The following is a 24662-nucleotide window of genomic DNA, read 5'->3' as shown; positions in this document are numbered from 1 at the left end:
TTTAATACTATTGTGTTATGATTTCAATCACATGACAAAATGATTCTAGATGCATGTCCAGCCCAAACCAAATATAAAAAATGGGAGGGAAAAATATCATCATTTTAGTATTCAATTTCTCTGTGGGTTGACCTTTTTTCGTTCTTCATTTGCCATTTTCCTTTGTTTTCAAAGAAAAATTTCAGACAGATAAAGCTAAGTGTATTGTGAACCATTAAGTTGAAGTTGTGTGTATGGGTACTCAAACAGAAGAAATATCTCTACTACAAGATGGTGTCATTCATCATGTTCTAATTTATCTTTCTTTACTCGTTAATATCTTTAAAAGGGTACTGAACTATGAGAATATATCTAGTAAAGTTGTTTCAAATGAATAAAATCGATCAACTGAAGATTTTTATATTCAAAAATCAATTGATCATTAATATAACATTGCTCGTGGAATTTCAAAGACGTACTCCACAAGTAAGGCTATTTTATCTTTCTCAGCAATATGGAGCTAAGACTTTCAGGGTTATGAAATTTCTAAGACTTACATAGCATTGGTGAGATATTTTGGCATTCTTATTAAAAATTCGTATTTGTAGAATGAGAATAGTAGACTGTACACTAGAGATGGTTCTGTTGACATCAACGATGATCCTGTTTTAAAAAGTGAGACAGGGAACTGGAGAGCTTGCCCCTTTATTCTTGGTATGTCAAACTCAAATTTCCCTTTTATCTTCTTCAATTTTTACCTATTTTAGTATAATCGATTCGGTTGTGGACCATGGTCTAAGGTAATGAATGTTGTGAACATTTTGCATTCTTTGGTATTGGTGGTAATCTTGTTACCTATCTTACCAACAATTTACATGAGGGAAATGTCCCAGCAGCTAGAAATGTCACAACTTGGCTAGGCACGTGTTCCCTAACGCCCCTTATTGGGGCTATGATGTACCGTGGTTTCACGGTATTTTTAATGTTTTTTTTCTTAAGTTCAGTGTGTGTCCAAAAGCCTTTTTGTATTGATTTTTATGTAAGTTTCTCCTTAGTATAGGAAATTTGTCCAAAGATGAACGCGGAAGTTTTTGAGCGAGAAATGCAGAAGAGACCACCTACGGAGCTTATGACGGTCCGTCGACTATGTGACGGTCCGTAGATGGCATCGTAGTGAGGAGAGAAGCTGCTAAAGGAAGATGGGGAAGTCTGACCTAGTGGGATTACGAAAGTCCATGACGGACCGTCATAGCCACGACGGTCCATCCTGCTGGTTCTTTGTAATGATCAAAGAATAGTCCCAGTACCTAAATTCCAAGAAGTTAAAGTATTATGGAACGGAGACCCTCGACGGACCGTCGTGCTTGGAACGGTCCATCATACCTGTTCGTTGAGGGTAATGAAGAAAGCATCAGAAGAATTTGTGAAGTATGAGACGACGGAGGCCATGACGGCCCGTTGTGACCACTATGGTCCGTCGACTCAGACGTGTTTGGACAAATTTTAAGTAATTAGAATTCTTCTTTTATTAGGTTTTTATTTTTATTATAAATAGTTGAAAAACCTCGTTTTTGGGGTGAGACTTTTCGATAATTTTTAGTTCTCTTGTTCAAGTATTGAAGAATTAATTTCAGTAATTGATACACTTTTTCTGGAATTGATTGTTGGTGTTTTTGTTGATTAATCAAGTAAATTTCTGGATTTTACTCTTTCTCATTAAAGTAAGTGCATGAATTCTTATATTAAATAAATGAATAGTGTGATTATGACCATGGGTAACTAAACTCCATAACTAGGGTTATGGGAACCATGGGTGAATAATGAGGTAAAAAATCTAACTAAAATAGCAATTCTAGAATAGTGTCTTGCATGTATTGATAATTCTTTCATTTATAATTCTTTTTAACGGATGACCAACGTTAGAACTCGTCTTAATGCCACTTGCCGAACTAAGGAGGTTGATCATAGAAAAAGAATTATCAACATAGATTTAGTGTACACTATCTAATAGACTAGTGTCGGTTGGTATGAGGTAATAACTTAGTCAAATATCGAATACAATGCTTAATATGAAGTAAAGGTAAAGATTAGTATAGCAACACACATAGCCGGACCAAGGTGCGGAGTGAAATTTTCTAGATGCTGGACCAAGGATTTATAAATACATAACTTATCCTTTACATGCAAGATACTAGGAGAGAATTGTTATAGTTAGAATTATCAAGTTAGGAACCTGCGGGGAACACTTAAGCCCTAGTTATTTTTATTAATTGATTAAGCTCCGAGATTTGAATCTGTTAGTTGTTTACTTTAATTTAGTTAATTATTTTCATTAATTTATAAATAAAAAACCCCTTTTTGTTTTTTGTTTTCTAGGAAAATAGTTGACTAAATAATAGTAATAATAAAATAAAGTTAAGTTTGAACTATTTTCCTCGTGGGATCTATCCTAACGTCATTAGTTGGGTTCTTCACTTGATACGATCACTTTACTTCTTATTTGAAAAGTAAGTTTGAGCATATCAGGCTGTGATGGCAGATGCATATTGGGGAAGATATCAGACGATTGCTACCTTTTCTATTATCTACTTCATGGTAAATATCTCAGCTTCATTATACACATATTGTATCTGACATGGGAGAAATGATTTGTATTGGTCATGTTTAGTTTAATTTGGAAGCTTAGTAAGTAGGTTTGGCCAATGGCATTGTGGCTTCCACCTTTTGCACAGTGCTCGAACTTTCTAGTGCCCTATTTCACCTTTGGAACAATAAAATACGAAGCATATATACCGTCCTTGGAGAATTTCTTCATCTTATTTCATGCCTTTTGTGTTATTGATTGGTTGTGTAGGGAATGTCCACATTGACACTTTCAGCTTCAGTTCCTGCTTTTAAGCCCCCTGACTGTGTAGATTATGTGCCCTTCAGCAACTCTGCTCAGTATGCTATATTCTTTTTTGGTCTCTATCTGATTGCTCTTGGAACTGGTGGAATTAAGCCATGTATTTCGTCATTTGGTGCTGATCAATTTGATGACACAGATCCAAAAGAGAGGGTTACAAAAGGGTTCCTTCTTCAATTGGTTCTATTTTTCTATCAACATTGGAGGTTTGGTATCAAGTACTTTGATTGTGTGGATTCAATAAAATCATGGATGGGGACTTGGATTCCGCATCCCTGCAGTTTTCATGGGCATTGCCATTGCAAGTTTCTTTTTTGGTACACCACTCTACATATTTCAAAAGCCTGGGAAGTCCACTCACAAGAATATGCCAGGTTCTAGTTGCACCATTCCACAAATGGAACTTGCCTGTCCCCGATGATAGTACACTATTTTATGAAACCACATACAAAATCTCTGTAATTGACGGAAGCAGAAAGCAACTGCACATTGACGAACTGAGGTGATAATATTCTCTTCTTTGTCGTATAAAACTCATGAGTGATGCTAAAAATTCTTACTTGCACATAGGCTTAACTTTTCAAACAATTGATGCTCAACAATACTACACGGTTATAGTTCAAATCTATCAATTCATATTTAACTTGAAATGTTTGCATCTTGTGCATTATATTATCTTCTTCAGGTGACTTGACAAAGCTGCTATAGTTTCAGACACTAAATTTAAAATTGGAGACTATACCAATGCTTAAAAACTCTGTACTGTTACGCAGGTTGAGGAACTGAAAATTTTGATTTGCATGTTCCCAATATGGGCAACAGGAATAGACTTTATGTTGTTTATGCACAAATTGTTATATTTGTGGAGCAAGGGACATCGATGGACACTGCCATTGGTTCGTTCAGAATTTCTCCAGCATCTATTATAATTTTCAATTCCATTAGTGTTAGTATATGGGTCCCAATCTATGATAGGATCCTTGTTCCAATTGCAAGCAGGCTTACTGTAAATGAAATGGGATTTTCCAAGTTACAACGAATAGGAATTGGACTTTTCCTTTATGTGTTGTGCATGTTAGCTGCTGCTATCGTTGAGTTCGAGTGTTTACAACTTGCAAGAGACCTTGATTTGATGGATGAATTAGTTGCAGTACCTCTCAATATTTTTTGGCAGATTCCACACTATTTTATATTGGGAGTAGCTGAGATATTTACTTCCATTGGGCATCTTGAGTTCTTCAATGATCAATCACCCAATGCAATGTGTAGTTTGTGCAGTGCATTGACACTGATGATCACTGCTATGGGTAATTACTTGAGCTCTTTCATACTGACAGTAGTAACATCCATTACAACTCAAGATGGCAAACCTGGATGGATTCCAAACAACTTGAACAGTGGGCATCTTGATTATTTCTTCTTGCTCTTTGACTGCACTTAGCTTCTGCAACTTTGTAATCTATGTTTTTTTGTGCCAAAATGTATAAATCTAAGAAGCCATCGTAAGTCCACGTTTGTTTTATATATTAAGGGGGCGTTTGACAATGAACATTAAATATTACTCTCTTCGTCTGGTATTGTTTGTAATGGTTTTGATTTTTTGAGTCAAACCATATGAACTTTGACTAACATTTTTAAGATGTATTTTTTCATCATATTAATATGCAAAAAATAGCAATTTATAGTATTTTTCATATAGTTTTAGAATATCTAATTTTTTTTGTTTAACATATTGAATTAATGTGATCTAGTTTCACTTTAAAAATTAGCCAAATTGTCTTTCGAAAAGCACAACATGATAAACAATTCTGGACGGATTAAGTATTCACTACTTCATTTGAAAATTTTAAAGTCTGAGTTTTTTTTTGTCTTAATTTTTGTAAAAAAAAATTTAGAATTTGAATAAAATTATTGTATATATCTACACTAATAGTTAACTAACTACTTTAGCTAGTTTTGAGATCACAAATGTTAACAGTATCCAACTCATTGCCACAATCACCCATCTCAAATTACATCTATCACTTAACATTACACAAACAACATTATATTAAAAATATAGCTACTTGTTATCATTGTTATTATTTATTTATTTATTTATTTATTTTGAACCGATGGAACTTCATAATTAATAAGAAAAATGGACAAATATTCTTTAGATTATGATCGAAATTTTAGCAACACATTTTAACTAAATTAAGGTCTATTATCCTTGAATTCTTTTTTTTTTGTACTTTTATACACCGTTTGTCTTATGTGGCACACTCCATGACCCCACACAATTGAGGCGCGCGAGAGATACTTGGATACAACGTAAGTCAAAAAGTGCACAAAATTAAAAAAAAATAAGTTTCAGGGTAATAGAACATTAGTTTAATTAAGTGTGTCTCTGAGATTTCGATCATAGTCTAGAAAATACCTATGCATTTTTTCTAACTAATACGTAGTTTTTTAACTTAATTCAAATCAAACAGCCACAGGCTAATTTCAAAAAAACTTAATTTTCGAGATTTAATTTCAAAATCTATCGCAAAATTTTAAAAAAAAAAAGAAAAAAGGAAGAAGGAAAATGACGTGCTTTGTAAATAAAGAGAAGTGGAAGAGTGCATTGGAGATTGCAAGTTTCATCCTATAATTGTCCACTAAGTTTTTGTTTTTTTTTTGTTTGGAGTTATTTGAATAAAATAAATAAAGAAAAGTGGAAGATGGCGTATATGTTGAGATTAAGAGAAACAAAGGAACAGAAGAAGCAGTAAAACAGAGTGCATCTGTTAATGGTGAGGCTCCATTGATGGAGCTTGAGAAAGAGCTAAGAGAAGACAACTCTTCTGATCTGCATTGATCGATGCTGAAAGAATAAAACGTGTGTTGTTTACAATGAACAAAAGAGCTATATATACAATTGTAAACTGACTTCTAACAGAATAAAAAATGTGCAGCACTAACTAACTACTTGTAACTAACAAATTGAAAGTTCCTAACTAACTGCTGACGTGTCCTAACTAACTACTGACGTGTATAAATATCAATACCCCCCTCAAGTTGGAGGTGCGACGAGAAGATCCAACTTGCTTAATATTGCAGCATGTTTCACTCCTGTGAGTGCTTTGGTAAGAATGTCAGCAAGTTGTTCCCCAGTCCCAATATGATGTAACGAAATCAACCCTTCTTGAAGCTTAGCTCGTACGAAATGGCAGTCCACTTCAATGTGTTTTGTTCTTTCGTGGAATACAGGATTTCTTGCAATGTGTAGAGCTGACTGGCTATCACAGTAAACAGGAAAAGGACTGGTACATGGTATAGTTAGTTCTTCAAATAATCGACTTAGCCATACCAATTCTCCAACTACTTTTCTAATAGATCTATATTCAGCTTCAGCTGAAGAAAGAGAGATAGTTTCTTGTTTCTTCGATTTCCAGCTTATAGGACTTGATCCCAACAACACAATATAGCCAGTAACAGATTTCCTTGAGTCAGGACAAGATGCCCAATCCGAGTCACAAAAGGCTTGGACCTGGTAGTCATTAGTAGAAGACATGAACAAGCCTAAGGTTGGATCCTTTTTAAGGTATCTAAGCAAGTGAAACGCAGCCTGCAAATGAGGTTCTCTAGGATCCTACATGAACTGACTCAGGTGTTGTACTCCATATGCAATGTCCAATCTTGTGTTGGTGAGAAAATTTAATTTTCAAATCAACTTTCTGTATGAACTGGGATCTTCCAGAGGTTTTCCTTCATTGGCTTTAAGCTTGATTGAAGAGTCAAGAGGAGAAGCTAGACTAGAGTATTCTGTGCATTGATACTCTTTGAGAAGATCAAGTACAAACTTCCTCTGTGATATAAGCATTCCAGTTTCTGTGTATAGTATTTCCAATCCCAAAAAATAGTGTAGCTTTCCCAGATCTTTAATTCTGAATTGATTATGAAGATAAACTTTGAATTGATCAATCTCTTCAGCATCATTTCCAGTAAGCAGAATATCATCCACATAAACAGCTATAAACACAGTGGAAACACCTTGTTTTCTATAGAACAAGGAATAATCATTCAAGGAATTATTGTAGCCTATGGATTTCAAAGCATCAGACAACTTGGCATATCATTGCATGCTTGCCTGTTTTAAACCATATAGTGACTTGTTAAGTTTACAAACCATGTCTTTAGTAGTAACATCCAATCCTTGTGGAATGTCCATGTATACCTCTTCATGCAACTCTCCATGGAGGAAGGCATTATTAACATCCAACTGTTATATATTCCAATGTTTCTTTACAGCAGTGGCTATCAAAGCTCTCACAGTTGTCATTTTGATGACTGGAGAAAAGGTTTCTGTATAATCTACCCCATAATGCTGAGTATAACCTTTCACAACCAGCCTTGCCTTGTACCTCTCTATGCTCCCATCAGCTTTATGCTTCACCTTATAAACCCATCTACATCCAATGGACTTTTTACCAGCAGGTAGAGGCATGAGTTCCCAAGTGTTATTGTCATGCAGAGCAGTCAATTCTTGTGTCATTGCATCTTGCCAGGCAGGATTCATTGCAGCCTCATTAAATGATGATGGTTCACAATCATGTGACACACTCAAAATAAGTGACTGACTATCAGGATACAAAGATGCAGAAGCTATATGATGGTGGTTACAAAATGAGGCATGTAAAGAAGTGGAGGGTTATGGGATCTAGTAGATTTTCTGATGAGGGGTTTATTTTGTGAGGATGTAAGGTTTGGTGAAGGGGATGAAGTTAAAGTGGGATCACATTGTTCAGACTCTGAAGAGGTAGGATTAACATCATTATCCAAGAAAACATTATCAAATGTAGGATTTGAAGAAGGACTGTTAACAGAAAAATTAGAAATATTGGAAAAAGGGATTACTGATTCATGAAATACAACATCTCTAGAAATATGTATTTTCTTACTACTCAAACTTAAAACTTTATAGCCCTTAATACCAAAAGGATATCCTAAGAACACATGGGGTGTAGCTCTTGGTTCAAACTTTGTTCTTTGATGTTTAGGTGTAGTAGGAAAACAAAGACAGCCAAAACTTCTCATGTGAGAATATTGAGGCTCTTGATTATACAATATAGTAAAAGGACACTTGTTGTGAAGGATGGCAGAAGGTAGTCTGTTTATTATATATGTAGCTGTAAGTATACATTCCCCCCAATACTTGGTAGGTAATTTAGAATGGAAAAGAAGGGTTCTGGCTGTTTCTAAAAGATACTTATGTTTCCTTTCTACCACACCATTTTGTTGTGGTGTGTAAGGACAAGATTTTTAGTGTGATATTCCTTTGGATTGAAAGTAAAGAATAGATTCTTGATTTACAAACTCAAGACCATTATTAGATCTTATGACTTGAATATTAGTTTTGAACTGATTTTCTACCATGTTAACAAATGATTTTATGATATGTAAGGTATTACTCTTGCAGCTCAACAAATGTGTCCAAGTAGTTCTACTAAAGTTGTCAACTAAGGTAATGAAATACTTGAAATTGTCATGAGTAGGTATGTGGTAAGGACCCCATAGATCAACATGAAGAAGCTCAAAAATCTTTGATGTATTATGAGTCTTAGGTGGAAAAGAAAGTCTGGTTTGTCTGGCCATGGGACATATATTGCAGATAAAAGGCTGTTTGGGTGAAAAATCTACAGGAATGGATTTAATCCCCTTCATCTTTACAAAAGGTACATGCCCAAGTCTATAGTGCCACAACAAATCATTACAAGACTCATGATGTAGAAGAGGCATAGAATCAGAAAGAACATTATTCATTACAAAAGACTTATCACACTGAGATTTGATCAAAGGACTGCAAGAGTGAGAGATAGAACTACAAGAATGAGAAAAACATTGACATTGAGAACCCAGTATAGAAGATGAGACATTTGAAATGAATGGACTGTCCTTTTTTTTTAAAAACAGTCTGAGCAAAGGAAGTACAATCCATCTTGTTCTCTACCAATCTCCAGAGGCCTCTTCATTGAAGGGCCCCGCAAGATACAAGATGAATTAGAGAATGATACAGTACAGTTGAGATTTAGGGACAAGGAGCTGATAGAAATCAAATTATATTTAAAAGAAGGAATGAACAGAACTCTAAACAATGTGATCATGTCATTAACTTTAACATCTCCAACTTTGGTCACCTTAACTTTGTATCCATTTGGCAATTTAACTAAAAGAGGATATGGCAGGTTAGTAATGTGTGAGAGATGGTTGATGTTAAAGGTCATGTGATGTGTAGCTCCTGAATCCACTATCCATAAATCAGTTTTTTGATTTGAGACAGCCACATGACAGTTTATCAAAAACAATAGATGAGTTGCAAGCTATGATACCTGCAAAATTTGCAGCTCCACAAGTTACATGCTCTTCAGAATCTACATCTCCAGACTGTCCTAATTGAATGTGTTGTAACAGATTGATAAGCTTACCACCTTGTTCATTAGTAAGATTAGCATTGTAGGCTGGATTAGAAGCATCAGTTTCTCCTATGTTTGGATCTGCAAAAACATTAGCTGCCACTCCTTTACCTTTGGCATATCTATTATTTGCATTGTGGTTGGCTGACATTCTTTGATTCTGAGCATTGCTGTATCTTTGTTGATTGAAAACTTGTCCATTTGAAGTATTATTTTAACTGGGGTAACCATGTAATTTGTAACACTTGTCAATGACATGTCCTGATCTTCTGCAATGTTCACAAAAGGGTCTAGGCCTATTATTTGCAAGATAGTTGTTTGATGAGTAATTTGTTCTGAATACTCTCCCTCCTGTCGAATTTGATGAACTAGCAGTAGTAGAGCTTGACCTTCCACATGATAGATTCGATGAACCAACATGTATAGAAGAATTCAATGAACTACCTTCAGTAAACATCTGACTGTGTGGCTTAAATTCTCTTTGTTTTTCTTCTTGTACAAGCAGTGCAAAAGCTTGAGCCACGGATGGTAATGGATTCATCATCAGAATGTTGCCTCTAATAACAGTATAAACTTCATTAAGACCCATTAGGAATTAAATTAACCTTCGGTCTTGCTCTGCCTTATGCATAGTCTCCTTTCCCCCACAGCTACAAGTACAACTGCATTGATTCTTGATACTCAAATTACTCAACTCTTCCCAAAGCTTTTTCATCCTAGTGTAATACACAGTAACATCAAGAACACCCTGACTCAAATCATTGATATCTTTTTGGATTTGAACAACTTAGCACCATTCGTTTGATCATATCGATCCTTTATCTCTTTCCACAATTCAACTGCATCAGAAACATACTCTACACTATCTGCAATATCTTTGCTAAGGGAATTCAAAATCCAAGATATGACCATATTGTCACATCTCTCCCATTGGTGAAATTGAGGTGATATTGAAGAAGGTCGTTTAAATTCTCCAGTAATTAATCCCAATTTGTTTTTCCCAGACAGTGACCTCATTACACCTCGTCGCCATGATCGATAGCCAACTCCTTCAAAACTGACTGGAACTAAAATCAAACTGGGATTATCAGATGGATGGATGTACAGAGGATTATTAACATCAATCGTGTTTCCTCCTGTTCCTGGTGTGGAGCTTTGACCTGTGATTTCGACCATGATGAATTTGATCTACTAAAATGATAACAGAAAACCTGAAGCAATGAACTGGATTTTGACGAAGCAATGAACTGGAATTTGACGAAGAGAAGGGAAGTGATCTAAGCCTGCTCTGATACCATGTTGAGATTAAGAGAAACAAAGAAACAGAAGAAGCAGTAAAACAGAGTGCATCTGTTAATGGTGAGGCTCCATTGATGGAGCTTGAGAAAGAGCTAAGAGAAGACAACTCTTCTGATCTGCATTGATAGAATGCTGAAAGAATAAAACGTGTGTTGTTTACAATGAACAAAAGAGCTATATATACAATTGTAAACTGACTTCTAACAGAATAAAAAATGTGCAGCACTAACTAACTACTTGTAACTGACAAATTGAAAGTTCCTAACTAACTGCTGACGTGTCCTAACTAACTGCTGACGTGTATAAATATCAATATTTTATTTTTTTTTGCTTTGGAGTAATTCTTTTACTATAGACACTCCATCATCAAAAGTATTTTTTTAAAAAGAAAATTCATGAGGTGAAGTATGTTTGGTTACTCAAGCTGAAGAAATACCGCTTCTACAACATGGTGATATTCATCATGTTCTAATTTCTCTTTTTTTGTTTCATAATTGAGTTTTTATTCACACTCCACGAAAATTTATCTAGCAAAGTGATTGAATTTTGTTTCATATTAAAAAAAAAACCTCCATGAGCAAGGTTATTTTATCTCTCATAGCAATTTGGGGTTAATTTTTTCAGATTTATGAAATTTCAAAGACTTACATAGTATTGATGAAATGTTTCTCCAATAATTATTTTTTTTACCTTTCTCCAAACATGGGTTTTTGCTTTCAATGCTTTGATGACCTTCATATATTTTAAGATAAGAAAGCATCCATTTCCATTTTTTAGATGCTCAGTGATAAAAAGAAATTGACAGAGTTTTCCCATTTAATTTTTGATAAAAAATGTTATTTTTTATGTACAATTTTATCAGAACTGTATCAGAATTCATAAGTTTTGTCTTTTTTTATTGTCTTTTTAATTGGTTAACTATGCTAAAATATGTAAAATAAATACTCACGTGGAGTACTTGACCTGTTATTTTAGAAAAAAATACACAAGTACCTTCGATCTATACTCGAAATTTTAGAAATACGCTTAAATTATACTAAGATTTTATTACCCTCTTAACTTATTTATAAATAATTTTCTAACTTTTTTCAGCTTACGTGACACTCTCTTATGGGCTCAAAGCGTGTTGACATTTTTTCAAGCTAATGCCACGTAGGTCGAAAACGAGTAAAAAATTATTTATAACATAAATAGAGTAATAAGTTTTAATATAATATACGTGTGTCTCTGAAATTTTAGACATAAATTAAAATACTTGTGCATTTTCCCGTTATTTTAGGAGTTGAGTCACAAAAGTAAGTTACTATTCGTGATAGTTTTTTTTCAATTACTTACGAAAGTAGAGGGGTAAATTTGATCTTTTCTCCTGGATTTAATATCGAGAAATATTATTATACTCTTAACAAGAAAATGACAATGATACCAAATAAAGGAGTCCATTGTTTAAGAATAATTTTAACATGAATAACCTTAAAGTGTCTTCCAACTTCCAAGAGCCTCTTTTGGTAAGAAATTTAGGAGAAATGAAGCATAATGAGTTTTCTTGAAATTTTGTTTGTTTGTGGGGTTCATTTATATGGCATAAAAATATAATTTATTTTGTCATATAAAATTTTGAATGATAAATGTAGTTGAGTAAAGTTGAATAATTTTATTGATACAAAAGAAAAAGTTTAATAAGTTTACCAGATGAATTCTCATAGTTCATTTTGTAGAATGAGAATAGTGGACTGTGGTTCTGTTGATATCAACAGTAATCCTGTTTTAAAAAGTGAAACGGGAAATTGTAGAGCTTGCCCCTTTATTTTTGGTATGTCAAACTCAAATTTCTCTTTTATTTTGTTTTCTTTTTACTGTTTTGGTATATTTGATATGGTTGCGGAAATTGGTCTCAGGTAATGAATTTTGTGAACTTTTGGCGTTGTTTGGCATTGGTGGTAATCTGGTGACCTATCTTACGATGAAGTTACATGAAGGAAATGTCCTAGGTGCTAGAAATGTCACAACTTGGCTAGGCACGTGTCACCTAACGCCCCTTATTGGGGCTGTGATGGCAGATGCATACTGGGGAAGATATCGGACGATTGCTTGCTTCTCTATTATCCATTTCATGGTCAGATTCATTTTACACAAAAGAAAAAAAAACTCATTGTTTGTTGCATATTCATATTCTGTCATTTCTCCCTTCATACCGGATAGTTTCTCCTGAAATAACTAACTTCAATCTACCAACACTTGTTTTGTTTCCTCTACATGGGGATATAATGTCAAAACATAACTTTGATGTTTTCCCATAGTTGATTTGTACTGATCATCTTTAGATTAATTAGGAAGTTCAGTATGTAGGTCTGGCCAATGGCATTGTTTTCTGCGCCTATGCTCAATCTTGGTGAATCTTATTAGTGGTGGGGATCGATCATTAACTTTATACTGAATCGTATACCGACATTTAGATGACATTCAAGCAGAAATCACACTTTTCAAATTTATTGTGTTTCAGCTAGTTTATCATTCATATCTGGAGCATTAGGATAGACAATAGAATGATAGTTAGAGGGAACTTTGGATATCTGGAGATTTTTTTGTCATTCCTATTCGTAACAACATAGATTATTTCATGTCCCACCACCCCAAACATTAACTTGAATAATTTGTCTAATTACTAAGTATCAAAGAATATAAGCAGAATTAGCAATGGAATATTTGGATTTAGAGGTACGTGTATCTTTGCGAATAAGCAATAGGGATATCTTTGTTTTCTAGAGGATCAGATGAGGACGAAACTGGTGCATGACAGTAACCATTGGTCTCTCGCCTCCTAGAGTAAACCTAAATAATTGGTGATCTTGCTAGTGCATACGGGGCAGGCCTTGAAGGTACAACAATCGAGTGATGAACAATTCTACCGTTCTTTCGTGGTGTATTTGAATCTTAGAATCCAGTATAAATTCTAAATTGCTTTTGCTCTACTTTATTTTTGTGAGTTCTAACTTTGGATATGTCGTACAAGGTAGAAATCACCCTGCATATTTTGTTGGTTTGGAATAAATTAGTCACTCCAGCACACTGCCTAGTGAGATATTAATTGTAAAAAGAAATGGTACATATTTAAACTTTTTCATTTCATTTATAATTGGTGGGTCCAACAATGAATTATGAAGCATATCCTGTTCTTGCAGCCTTTCTTTCTCTTATATCTTCTTGCTGGACTTTTTTGTGTTGTTGATTGATTACATAGGGAATGTGCACATTGACACTATCAGCTTCAGTTCCTTCTTTTAAGCCCCCTGAATGTGTGGGTTCTGCGTGCCCTTGAATAACTCCTGCTCAGTATGCTGTATTTTTTGTGGCCTCTATTTGAATGCTCTTGGAATTGGTGGGATTAAGCCACGTGTTTCGCCATTTGGTGCTGATCAATTTGATGACACAGATCCAAAAGAGAGGGTTAATAAAGGATCCTTCTTCAATTGGTTCTGTTTTTCTATCAACATTGGAGCTTTGATATCAAACACATTAATTGTTTGGATTCAAGAACATGCTGGATGGGGTATTGGGTTTGGCATCCCTGCAGTTTTCATGAGCATTGCCATTGTGTGTTTCTTTTTTTGGTACGCCACTATAAATTTCAAAAGCCTGGGGGAAGTCCTCTCACAAGAATATGTCAGATTCTGGTTACATTATTCCACAAATGGAACTTGTTTGCCCGGATGATAGTACACTACTTTATGAAACCCCTGACAAAAGCTCTGCAATTGAAGGAAGTCGAAAGCCACTGCACACTGTTGAACTGAGGTGATAGTATTTTCTTCTTTTTAAAGGAGAATATTTTAATTTTACACTCTCTTCTCCTTTATGTTCTCATATTGCTTGAATGAAAGTCATGACATTTATAAAAACAATAAAGATGCCAAAAATTCTCACTTTGAAGTCAAAATCACAATATCTTTTATCATATTATCATACTTAGATTGCACTTTAACGCATAGCTTTCATGAAACATGGGAATTTGAGGCTCAGTTGCCCCTACGAACATTCTAAAACATTTACTTACATCTTTAGAATCATGCTTTTGGGCAAGTCAGTTAAGGAAGATATATATCAACTTATCTTTGACATAGTCTTTGCTTTTGAAACAATTGATGCTTGCACTCTATCTTGTTCAGGTAACTTGACAAAGCAGCTGTAGTTTCAAACACAGAATTCAGAACTGGGGACTATTCTAATGCTTGGAGGCTCTGCACTGTTATGCAGGTTGAGGAACTAAAAATTTTGACCTGCATGTTACCAATATGGACAACTGGAATAGTCTTTTCTGCTGTTTATGCACAAATGGATATTGGTTCTTTCAAAATTCCTCCTGCATCTCTTTCACTTTTTGATGCCATTAGTGTTATTATATGGGTCCCAATCTACGATAGGATCTTTGTTCCAATTGCAAGCAGGCTTACTGTAAAGGAAATGGGATTTTCCAAGTTACAACGAATAGGAATTGGACTTTTCCTTTCTGTGGTGTGTATGTTAGTTGCTGCTATCGTTGAGTTCAAGCGTCTACAACTTGCAAGAGACCTGATTTGGTGGATGAACCAGTTGCGATACCTCTCAATATCTTTTGGCAGATTCCACAGTATTTTATACTGGGAGCAGCTGAGATCTTTACTAACATTGGGCACCTTGAGTTCTTTTATGATTAGTCACCCGATACAATGCGTAGTTTGTGCAGTGCATTGACACTAATGTCTACTACTATGGGTAATTACTTGAGCTCTTTCATACTGACAGTAGTAACATCCATTACAACTCAAGATGGCAAGCCTAGATGGATTCCAAACAACTTAAACAGTGGGCATCTTGATTATTTCTTCTGGATCTTGGCTGCACTTAGCTTCTGCAACTTTGTAATCTATTTTTTTTTTTGCAAAATGTATAAACCCAAGAAGCCATCCTAAGTCCAAGTTCCTTTTATATACTTAGGGGGCATTTGTCAATGAAAGTTAAATATTATTCACTTTATTTGAATATTTTAAAGTTGGAGTTGTGTTTTCACAGGTTTGACAGTTCGTCGGGCTTGCTGTCAGAGCTCTCCTTTGGCAACACTTTGCTTCATTTTACTTTTTGACTTGACTGATTTATTTTCTAACACAATATAAAAACTATTAGAAGACACTATCGTTGCTTAAGAACTAGAAATTATTCGTAGCTAAAAGCATCAAATGTGCAGTCAAATGATGGTACATCAACACCCTCAAGTGAAAGCATTTACTTTCCTCAAGCAAAACCTAACACTGTATTTACAGACTCATGGACTATCAACATTCATAGTAGTTTCAAACATTCTTTACTCAAGCATGTATATGTATAACAACTTCAACTAACTTTCAAATAATAGTTTGTAGCTGAAAAAATATTAGTTAATATAGGAGATGCGGAAGGAGTGAATTGCAAATAATAAAAAGGCCTGGATTAAATGTAGCCAAATGTTGTTCAATGTCTGAGATGAATTGAGAGGTTATCAAATACACATTGATAACTATTGCTGGTCACTTATGGTTGAAGGTACTTGAAAGCAATCTTTGAACGAGAAGCTAGATCAGCATGATGAACTGTTGTTCAAACTCCGGAATGGACAACAAACTTTGACTGCCACTCAACATGGAATAAAAGGTACCTTGTAGCTTTTCCTAGAGCGTATTAACACCATGGAGTGTGTTCAGGTGAGGGTGATGGGATCCTTCTGATCTCGGTTCAAGATGGTTGACTGGCTCGACCCAATCAGACACATGTCCCTACCCCTAAATTGGATCTTCCTAGCTTCAAAGGCTTGAATCCTAAGGTATAGGTTCATACGCATGAATGTTACTTTAATCACTATAGAATTTATGATGCCTAGAAGGTAGAGGGTTCAACAATATACTTGAATGGAGAAGCAGAATTCCTTGGTATTGAGTAGAGAACTAGTCATTTGAGACAAATTAAGGGATGAAATTTGTGATAGGTTTGGAGATGTTCTGATGGAGGATGTGGTAGAAGAGTTTAACAAGTGCAACCAAACTAAGGGTGTTGGGGAAGTTTTATTAAAAATTCAAAGATCTAAAGGCTCAAATGATCATGTCAAACCCAACAGTAAATGAATCACACTTTTTGTCTAGCTTCATTGGAGGACATAAAGAGGAGATTAAGTTCGCTATGAAAATGTTCAAGACTACTACCCTTAGTTTTGCTATTCAGCAGGCTAGGATGCAAAAAAATCAATCACGGGTGAATTAGAGAGGAATAGAGTGCCTCATAAAACGGGCGGGAGGATGTTCTTAATGCAAACAATCTTATGTTTCCTAGATTAAGAGCAGGATCAACACATACTACTCATAACATGCACCTCTCAGAATTAACCATGAAGCGTATGAACATTGAAAGGCTACTTAATAATGTTTAAGGTGTGGTGAAAGGTATAGTCCATGTTATACTTGTAGAATGAAGCAATTACAATGTATTTCTAGTGGTTGGTGGACGTTGAGGTGATTGTTGATCTTGATGCTGAGGTCCCTAAGGCTTTGTGCCTCAGTGCTTTATAGGGAGATTGTAATAGGGTTAATACCATCTTGGTTGCAGTTTGAGTAAAGAAGAGGGCCCTCTCCATTTTAGTTGACTTTGGCAGTACCCAAGATTTCATAAATGAGCTAAGTGTGGTGGAAATTAGTTATTAGTCTAGTTACGTACAACCAATCAGAGTAACTGTTATTGCTGATGGCAATTATGTCTTTTGTAATTCTAGGTGCCCTCAATTCACTGGAAATGGGGGGGGGATAAAACCTTCGTAAAAGACCTCCGAATTCCCAAACTAGGGGGATATGACATTATATTAAGTAATGAATGGATGAAAAAGTATAAACCTACTAAGTTTGACCATGAGAAACAATGTGTGATCATTGGAAGGCAGGGTAACAAGGTGGTTATAAAGGCAATTCAAAAATTAAACTAGCATGATCATTGATACTACTATGAGTAATTTATTTTGAAAGGGCAAACCATTATGACTCATTTGTTCCTTGTCCAATCTATTTGTAGTGAAGTTATAGAAGAGGTGAATAGTTCAATACAAATGGCACTCTTTCAATACACTGACATGTTTGTGAAACCCAAATCTTTGCTACCTGCAAGATCAATATCACACTATTCCCTTGAAACTAGGTACATTACCAGTATATCTCATACCTTACATATATAAATACTATCAAAAGGAAGAATTGGAGAAACATTCGAAGAAATGCTCAATAATGATATCATCCAAAACAGTCAATCATCTTTTTCTTAGTTAAGAAGAAATATGGAACTTGTAGGTTTTGTAAGGATTATAAGAGTCTAAATGAAATTATTATTTAAGACAACAACCCTGTAAAAATAGTGGATGAATTACTGGATGAATTACGAGGGCCTGTGATTTTTTCAAAGGTGAATTTGAGAGTTGGATACTATCATATAAGGATGAAGGCGAAAGATGTAAATTACATTTAGTACCCTATTTGGGCTTGCCAATGCTCTTGCAACCTTCCAAGCACGGATGAATCAAGTATTTTAACCCGTAATCGGGAAGTTTTTCTTTGTGTTTTTTGATGACATACTAGTGTATAGTAGGTCCCCTGCAGACCATGTAGTTCCTAACAGGTGTGTTTGAAGTGCAGAGAAAACAATCATTGTATGCTAAAAATTCTTAATACTCATTTGGTCAACCACAAATGGAGTATTTTTTCCATATAATAACTTTTGAAGGGGTTATTTATTAATCCAAGCAAGGTCTAGTCTATGAGGGAGGGTCCTACCCCTACCACCTTGCAATCACTTAGAGGTTTTGTAGGCTCATAGGCTATTATAGAAAGTATGTTCTCAACTAAGACATTATTTGCATGTCACTAATTGACTTGCTGAAAAAGGATGCTTTTAGATGGAACGAGGAGGCTAATCAAAATTTTATAGCTTTGAAATAGGACATGTTCACTATCACTGTCTTGAATTTAGCTAATACTAAATAGATTATTATAGAGACTGATATAATGGTTTTTTTCTTATGCAAGACATTATGCTCATAACTTATTTTAGTAAATTTTTGGCTCCTAGACATAGGAGGAATCCATTTAACAGAAGTAATATATGGCTCTCCTTAATTTTGTAGACAAGTTGAGATAATATCTTCAGTATAAGAACTTTGTGGTAAAGAATTACCATCATAGCCTAAAGTTTCTCCTAGAAAAAAAAATGGCTACAAATGTTGTACAACTAAAGGGTCTAACCAAACTGTTGGGTCTAGACTTTGGGGTGTAGTACAAAAAGGGTGCTGAGAACAAAGTGGCAGATGCATTGTATAGGAAGTTTGAGGGTACGAAAGGTAACATGTCCAATGCCCTAGCTAGTGTGTCAACTCAAAGTTCTATGGTGCCTACTTTGGTGCAAGAAATTCATAAAAGCTATGAAGATGATCTTGAAGTAACTTCACTAATATTTGAGTTCTATGTGGAAACTTGGGTCCTCGTCTATTACATTATTCTTTTGGTATTCTAAGAAAAAAAGCAAGATTTGTGATGGCAGCATTAGTGGGTTAAGGCACCAATTGATCACTACCTTTCATGACTTACTTTTTGGTGGTCATTCTGGATGCTGGGTACCTATAAAAGAATAGAACGCGTGTTTATTGGCCTGGGGAATGAAGCCAATGGTAATACCGTGTGTGGAGGCCTGTGATGTGTGTCAAAGAAGTAAAGATGATAATAAGCCTTATGTGGGGTTATTACAACCCCGATCAAGCATGGAGGTATGTAAGCATGAATTCTATAATAAGATTGCCTAAGCCTATAGGCAAAGAAATCATTCCAATGGCGGTGGACAGAGGACCAAATTTGCTCACTTTATGACCTTATCCCACTTTTATACAACCAACATAGTAGTAATCAAATTCTTCGCATGTAAATACACTTCATGGATTGCCTGAGTCCATTGTATCCAACAGGGACAATAAATTTTCTAACAATTTTTGGAAGAATTTGTTTTTAGATTACACTACAACACCACCAATAACCCTCTAAGTTATGGCCAGATTGAGAGATCTAATAAGTGCATAAAAAACTACCTTAGGTGCATGACCTCTCACAGACCAACTTAGTGGAGTTAGTGGTTGCCGATTTTCTAATGGTGGTACAACAGAAACTCTCACACTGGTATTCTGTGCACTTCTTTTGAAACATTGTATGGTTATACACCTCCTCATTTGGCTATTGATCCTTTGCTAGACACCACAGTTCTTACCATGGAAGATGTAATCATTAAGAGACACCAACTTCAACAACTCCTCCTGGACAATTTGTTGAATGCTCAAGAGAGAATGAAATTGAATGGAGATTACAGAAGAGTTGAAGAGAGTTTCATGAAGTGTTCCTCTAACTCTAACCCAACAGGCAGACTTGATTAGCATTGCGAAGGAATGGTCCTTTTGTTGTTATTGAGAGGGTGGTATTGGTGGCCTACAATTGGCTCTTCCATCAGAGTCCAAGGTTCATTCTGTTATTTCACGTATCACTCCCCAAGAATAAAAATTAACAATAGAGTGGTGGTGCAGTCCAGTTTGCCTACTACTAGTGAAGATGATCAGCTTCTTGTTAAGCCTCTCCAAATTTTGCAAAGTAAAATGGTTTTTACATGTAGTGTGGTAGGGGTAAAGGTCTTGGTTCAACTGTCGAATCTTCAACCTGAAGAAGCAACTTGGAGGACTATGGATTTTGGAGAGACAAGTTTCCATACTTGGACACCCGTCCTTGAGGCCGAGGATTTTTTCCATGGAAAAAGGTGTAACAACTTCAATTAACTTTTAAATAGAAGTTAGTAGATGAACTTAGTTAATATAGGGTATACAGAATGAGTGAATATCAAATAGTAAAGGGCATGGATTAAAAGTAGCTAAATGAAGTTCAACGTCTTATGAATTGAGAGGTTGTCAAATGCACATTGAATTAAAGAGTGAAGACGTGAAAAAATTGGTATCCAAACAACTCTCAACTTCTTCCTTGCCTCTTCTCTCTTCTGTACTACTCGGTTTTAATCATTTCCCTCTACCACCACCACCGCCATTTCAGATATGGATCAAGGAGCTTCATCTATGCTATCTTTATTTAGTTATATTTCAATTTATAATTGTAGTTCAGTTTCATTGTTAGTTTCATTTTTCAGATAATCGAAAATCATTCCAATGTCATTCTATTGAATTTTGAGTTAAATTTGTAAGTTACGTCTATGAACTAAAATTTTATTTAGTTTTGTTTCAATTCTATAAATTTAAACAAAATTGTTCCTAAATATATAATCCAATTAGGTTACACCCACAGGAAATAAGACAAATGGAAAATATGGGAACTTTTGGGTTTTGGTTTAAGTTCACTCTGTGACAAGTAAAAATCAACAATAGCGCTTAATTGAAAGTTAACATAGAGAATTAATCACGACTGAGTTCACGAAGATTGTTGACCATCTCTGGGTTAATATATAATTTTATCTTGTGTTGTTATTGTATCAGTTTATTAAACTCATGCTACATTTTATTGATTCTTAACCAAATTAAATATCTATCATTTCTATTTTTTCAAACTAAAAGAGGTTCATTCATTTCAACAAACAACTACTCAAAGTTGGTTAATCTTGCTGCAACATTAACAATTAGATGAGCTTGAATTCTCGAATCCTCATTATTGATATTTTTCCATATTTATGCCCTTTTACTCAAACGAGCTAAACATAGGGCATGTTCTATTTTTGTAACCATTAGAAGTCGATTAATATGAAAGAGATAATAAGATATACAAAAACCCTAATTTTAGGTCAAGTCATCAAAGATTCTACAACCCTTGATTCTGGGCAGCCACTAATTACTGAAACAAATAATATAATTGCATTCATTCAACAAGAAATTATATACAAAAAGAAAAGGGAATCAACATATTGACATCAAGAAATTACTGTAAACTCTCGTTCAAGTGGTATTGTGTTTTTCGCTAAAAATAAGATCTTATAAACCCTAAAAATATTATTTATAGTTCTAAGGATTTTGAATCATAAGATAAAAAGACATCAATTTCCTGAATCATCTAACGCCTCTCCTAACAGCCCATCGCAGGTGTGTGTCATGGTCTTGGGACTAATTAATGTACAATAAGTAGTTATAACTATCGAGTAAAAGCTACCCCTCAACTATCTATGAGACCACTGTTGGATAGTGTTGTGCCTACTGCTAAAGATTTCGTTATGAAGAGGCCACAAATGCAACAAATTATTAAGGATAACTTATGCAAGGCTCAAGAAAGGATGAAGCATTATGATGATTCACATAGATCAGAAAGGGAGTTTTGAGTTGGTGATCTGACATATCTCAAACTCCAAGCATACAGGCAGTCCTCTATCCTTTGTGAAAAAATTTGAAGCTCAGCTCCAAATACTATGCTCTATACAAGATTTTGGCTTAGATTGAACCTGGAGCTTCCCTCTATTTCCAGGGTGCATCTAGTGTTCCATGTATCCTTACTTAAAAATAAGATTGGAGCAAAGAAAGTGGTTCAATCAACATTGCCTAGTAGCGGAGATGATGGGATAGTTTTTGATTAAACCAGTGGCTGTATTGCAAAGGCAGATGGTGAAACATAATAATGTGGCCCGTGTAAAATTGCTTATCCAATGGTCAAACTTTCCCCCTGAAGATTCCACGTGGGAAGATTATCATTTCATCAAGTCCAAGTTTTCTGATTTTGCTATTGATCCTTGAGGATAAAGATACTTTGGTGAGGGAGGAATTGTCACGACCCTAGGCCTAATTAATGTCCAATAAGTAGTTAACTATTCGGGTTAAATCTACGACTCAAATTAGATGTAGATTAATGAAGTTAGAAGGTAGAGATTCAACCACGTCATCAGAAGCCAACTCAACACAAGTCATGCTTTTAACAACCAATATGGAGAGGAGAAGCATAATAGAAATTTGGTATTTTCTTCACCCACTTCTCTTTTTTATTCTCACATATCTCTTCTTCTCTATCTTCCTCATATTTTCTTTTCTAATCCTAATCTCTTTCTATTCTGCAGATTTTGGACTCATCAATGGCGGTTGTAATGGCTTAGTTCAATTCCATTTACTTTAGTTTAATTGTGTTTCATTTCCCAATTGATTAATAGAAGTCCCAAAAATTTCCACTATTCCATTTAATTTTTGCAAGTTAATTGTTCGATTTAAGTCCAAGTAACAAAAATGTGATAGTCCCTCAGCTTTGACCGTCGTGTACTCTTCAAAGAGTGGTTATAACTCAGAATGTCAAACGCAGACGGCATATCAGAGATCTAATGGTCTTTCAGACTCAACATCGCCTGAACTTCAAAAGATGGAATCAACTCTGCAAGTGTGACGCGTGGTCTAACGGCCCATCATAGGCCTTATGGTTCATCTTCTTTTTCATCAACCAAACCTTAAAAATTCAAATTTTCTCTACAACTATGACGGTTACCTTGATGACCTATCACAGACTGTTGGATCTCTCCTTTGGCAACACTTAACTGCATTTAGCTTTGTTTCTGGGCTTGACTAATTTCTTCTCTAACACTGTAAAAATACATTAAAAGACATTTATTATCTATAGTTTTGATGATTTGACAAACCCTGAGACCTTGTGAAGGGACATGATCCATTGCGCAAATGTACATGCAACTACCAGGTCTTTATCGACAGGGGAAAGAAAACATGGAAGAGCTTGTAGGCATTGGTGTACAGTTTGTCATCATAAAAAAGGGGAAAATGTTATTTATAGTTTTAATGATTTGAAAAACTCAGGGACCTTATGAAGGGACCTGGTTCATTGCGTTATAAACTTTCCACTGCCAAGCTGGAAAAAGTCCAAGTGGTTGGTGCACAGTCTCCAACTGATGACAAGACAAACCCAAAGACCTTGTGAATGGACCTGGTCCTTGGATAGACAAACTTCTCACTGCCAGGCTGGAGAAAGTATAAAAACTTGATGCACAGTCTCCAACACTGGAAGAAGTGGCAGACGCTGCAGAAGCCTTGGCCAATGGCATGGCTTCGAAGGTTACGGCTATTCTACATAAAGTTTATATCCAAAAAGTCATAACTTTAGTTTTTGCAACTTGAAAACATTTTAAGAACTCTTGCAAAGTCTCACAAAAGGAGTGAAGAAGCATCTTCAAGATCAAGTCGAATTTGAAAGAGCTGGAAGCTTAGTTGTCTTAGGATTATTTCTTCTGAACGATTATTGTAAATTGGTTCCTCAAATTATAAATGATCCAGATCTCTTTGTTTGTTGAAAACTCTAAGTTAGTTAAGTCCAACTGATTTAGTGGGCAACCTTGTGTGTTTTTTAGTAAAAATCCTAAGTCATCCAGAGCGTGGTGATTTAGTAGGCAACCTTGTGTGTTGCTTAGTTGAATCCAAAGTTGTCTAGTGGTGATAGCCTAGTGGGCAGAGTGAAATCTGTTTAGGCTCTTCAAGCATTAGAGTTATTTCTTGGTTGTGAGATTAATAGCTTTTTCTCACGTTGTTGTAATCATGATTCACTTTTGCTTGAGAAGATTAGTGAAAATAGTTAAAAATCCTGTGTGACATGTCGTGATTTTACTCCCTTGAGCAAGGAGGTTTCCACATAAATTGCTTGTGTTGTTTTCTGTGTTTTCTTACTCTTTGTTCTTACTTAAAGTGTGTCAAGGGACCTGATCTGTTGACTGGTAGTGGACGCACGTATTCTAACAACACTATTGTTGCTTAAGAACTAGCAATTATTCTTAGCTAAAAACATCAAATATGTTGTCAAATGCCGACACATCAGAGTGTGTAATAATAATTTTGAATAAAGGGAGAGTGTGTTTTAAGCCTTTTTTCCTTTTGAGAAATTGGGGATTATAAACCATTTATATAAAAAAAAATACATTCAAATTCTAAATATCCTATGCAAAAAGTATGACCAACAAAATTCCAACTTTAAAAATTCCAAAATAAAATGAATAACATTTAA

At 35.1% G+C, this 24662-nt stretch overlaps 1 protein-coding gene and 2 pseudogenes across 1 annotated transcript; 2 read left to right on the top strand and 1 right to left on the bottom strand.

Moving 5' to 3' along the window:
* Window positions 1-233: 233 nt before the first annotated feature.
* Window positions 234-4390, top strand: LOC101251757 (protein NRT1/ PTR FAMILY 8.3-like; annotated as a pseudogene).
* A 5684-nt stretch (window positions 4391-10074) lies between these two features.
* On the bottom strand, window positions 10075-10497 carry LOC138340470 (uncharacterized). The gene has a single exon (XM_069292196.1). It carries the CDS (start codon window positions 10495-10497, stop codon window positions 10075-10077), a length of 423 nt encoding a protein of 140 aa, XP_069148297.1.
* Window positions 10498-10835: 338 nt separating this feature from the next.
* On the top strand, window positions 10836-15566 carry LOC101268262 (protein NRT1/ PTR FAMILY 8.3-like; annotated as a pseudogene).
* Window positions 15567-24662: the final 9096 nt, after the last annotated feature.

This window comes from Solanum lycopersicum, chromosome 12 (assembly GCF_036512215.1).
Source record: "Solanum lycopersicum chromosome 12, SLM_r2.1".
Classification (NCBI taxonomy): domain Eukaryota; kingdom Viridiplantae; phylum Streptophyta; class Magnoliopsida; order Solanales; family Solanaceae; genus Solanum; species Solanum lycopersicum.
This window is presented reverse-complemented; position numbering and strand designations above follow the sequence as displayed.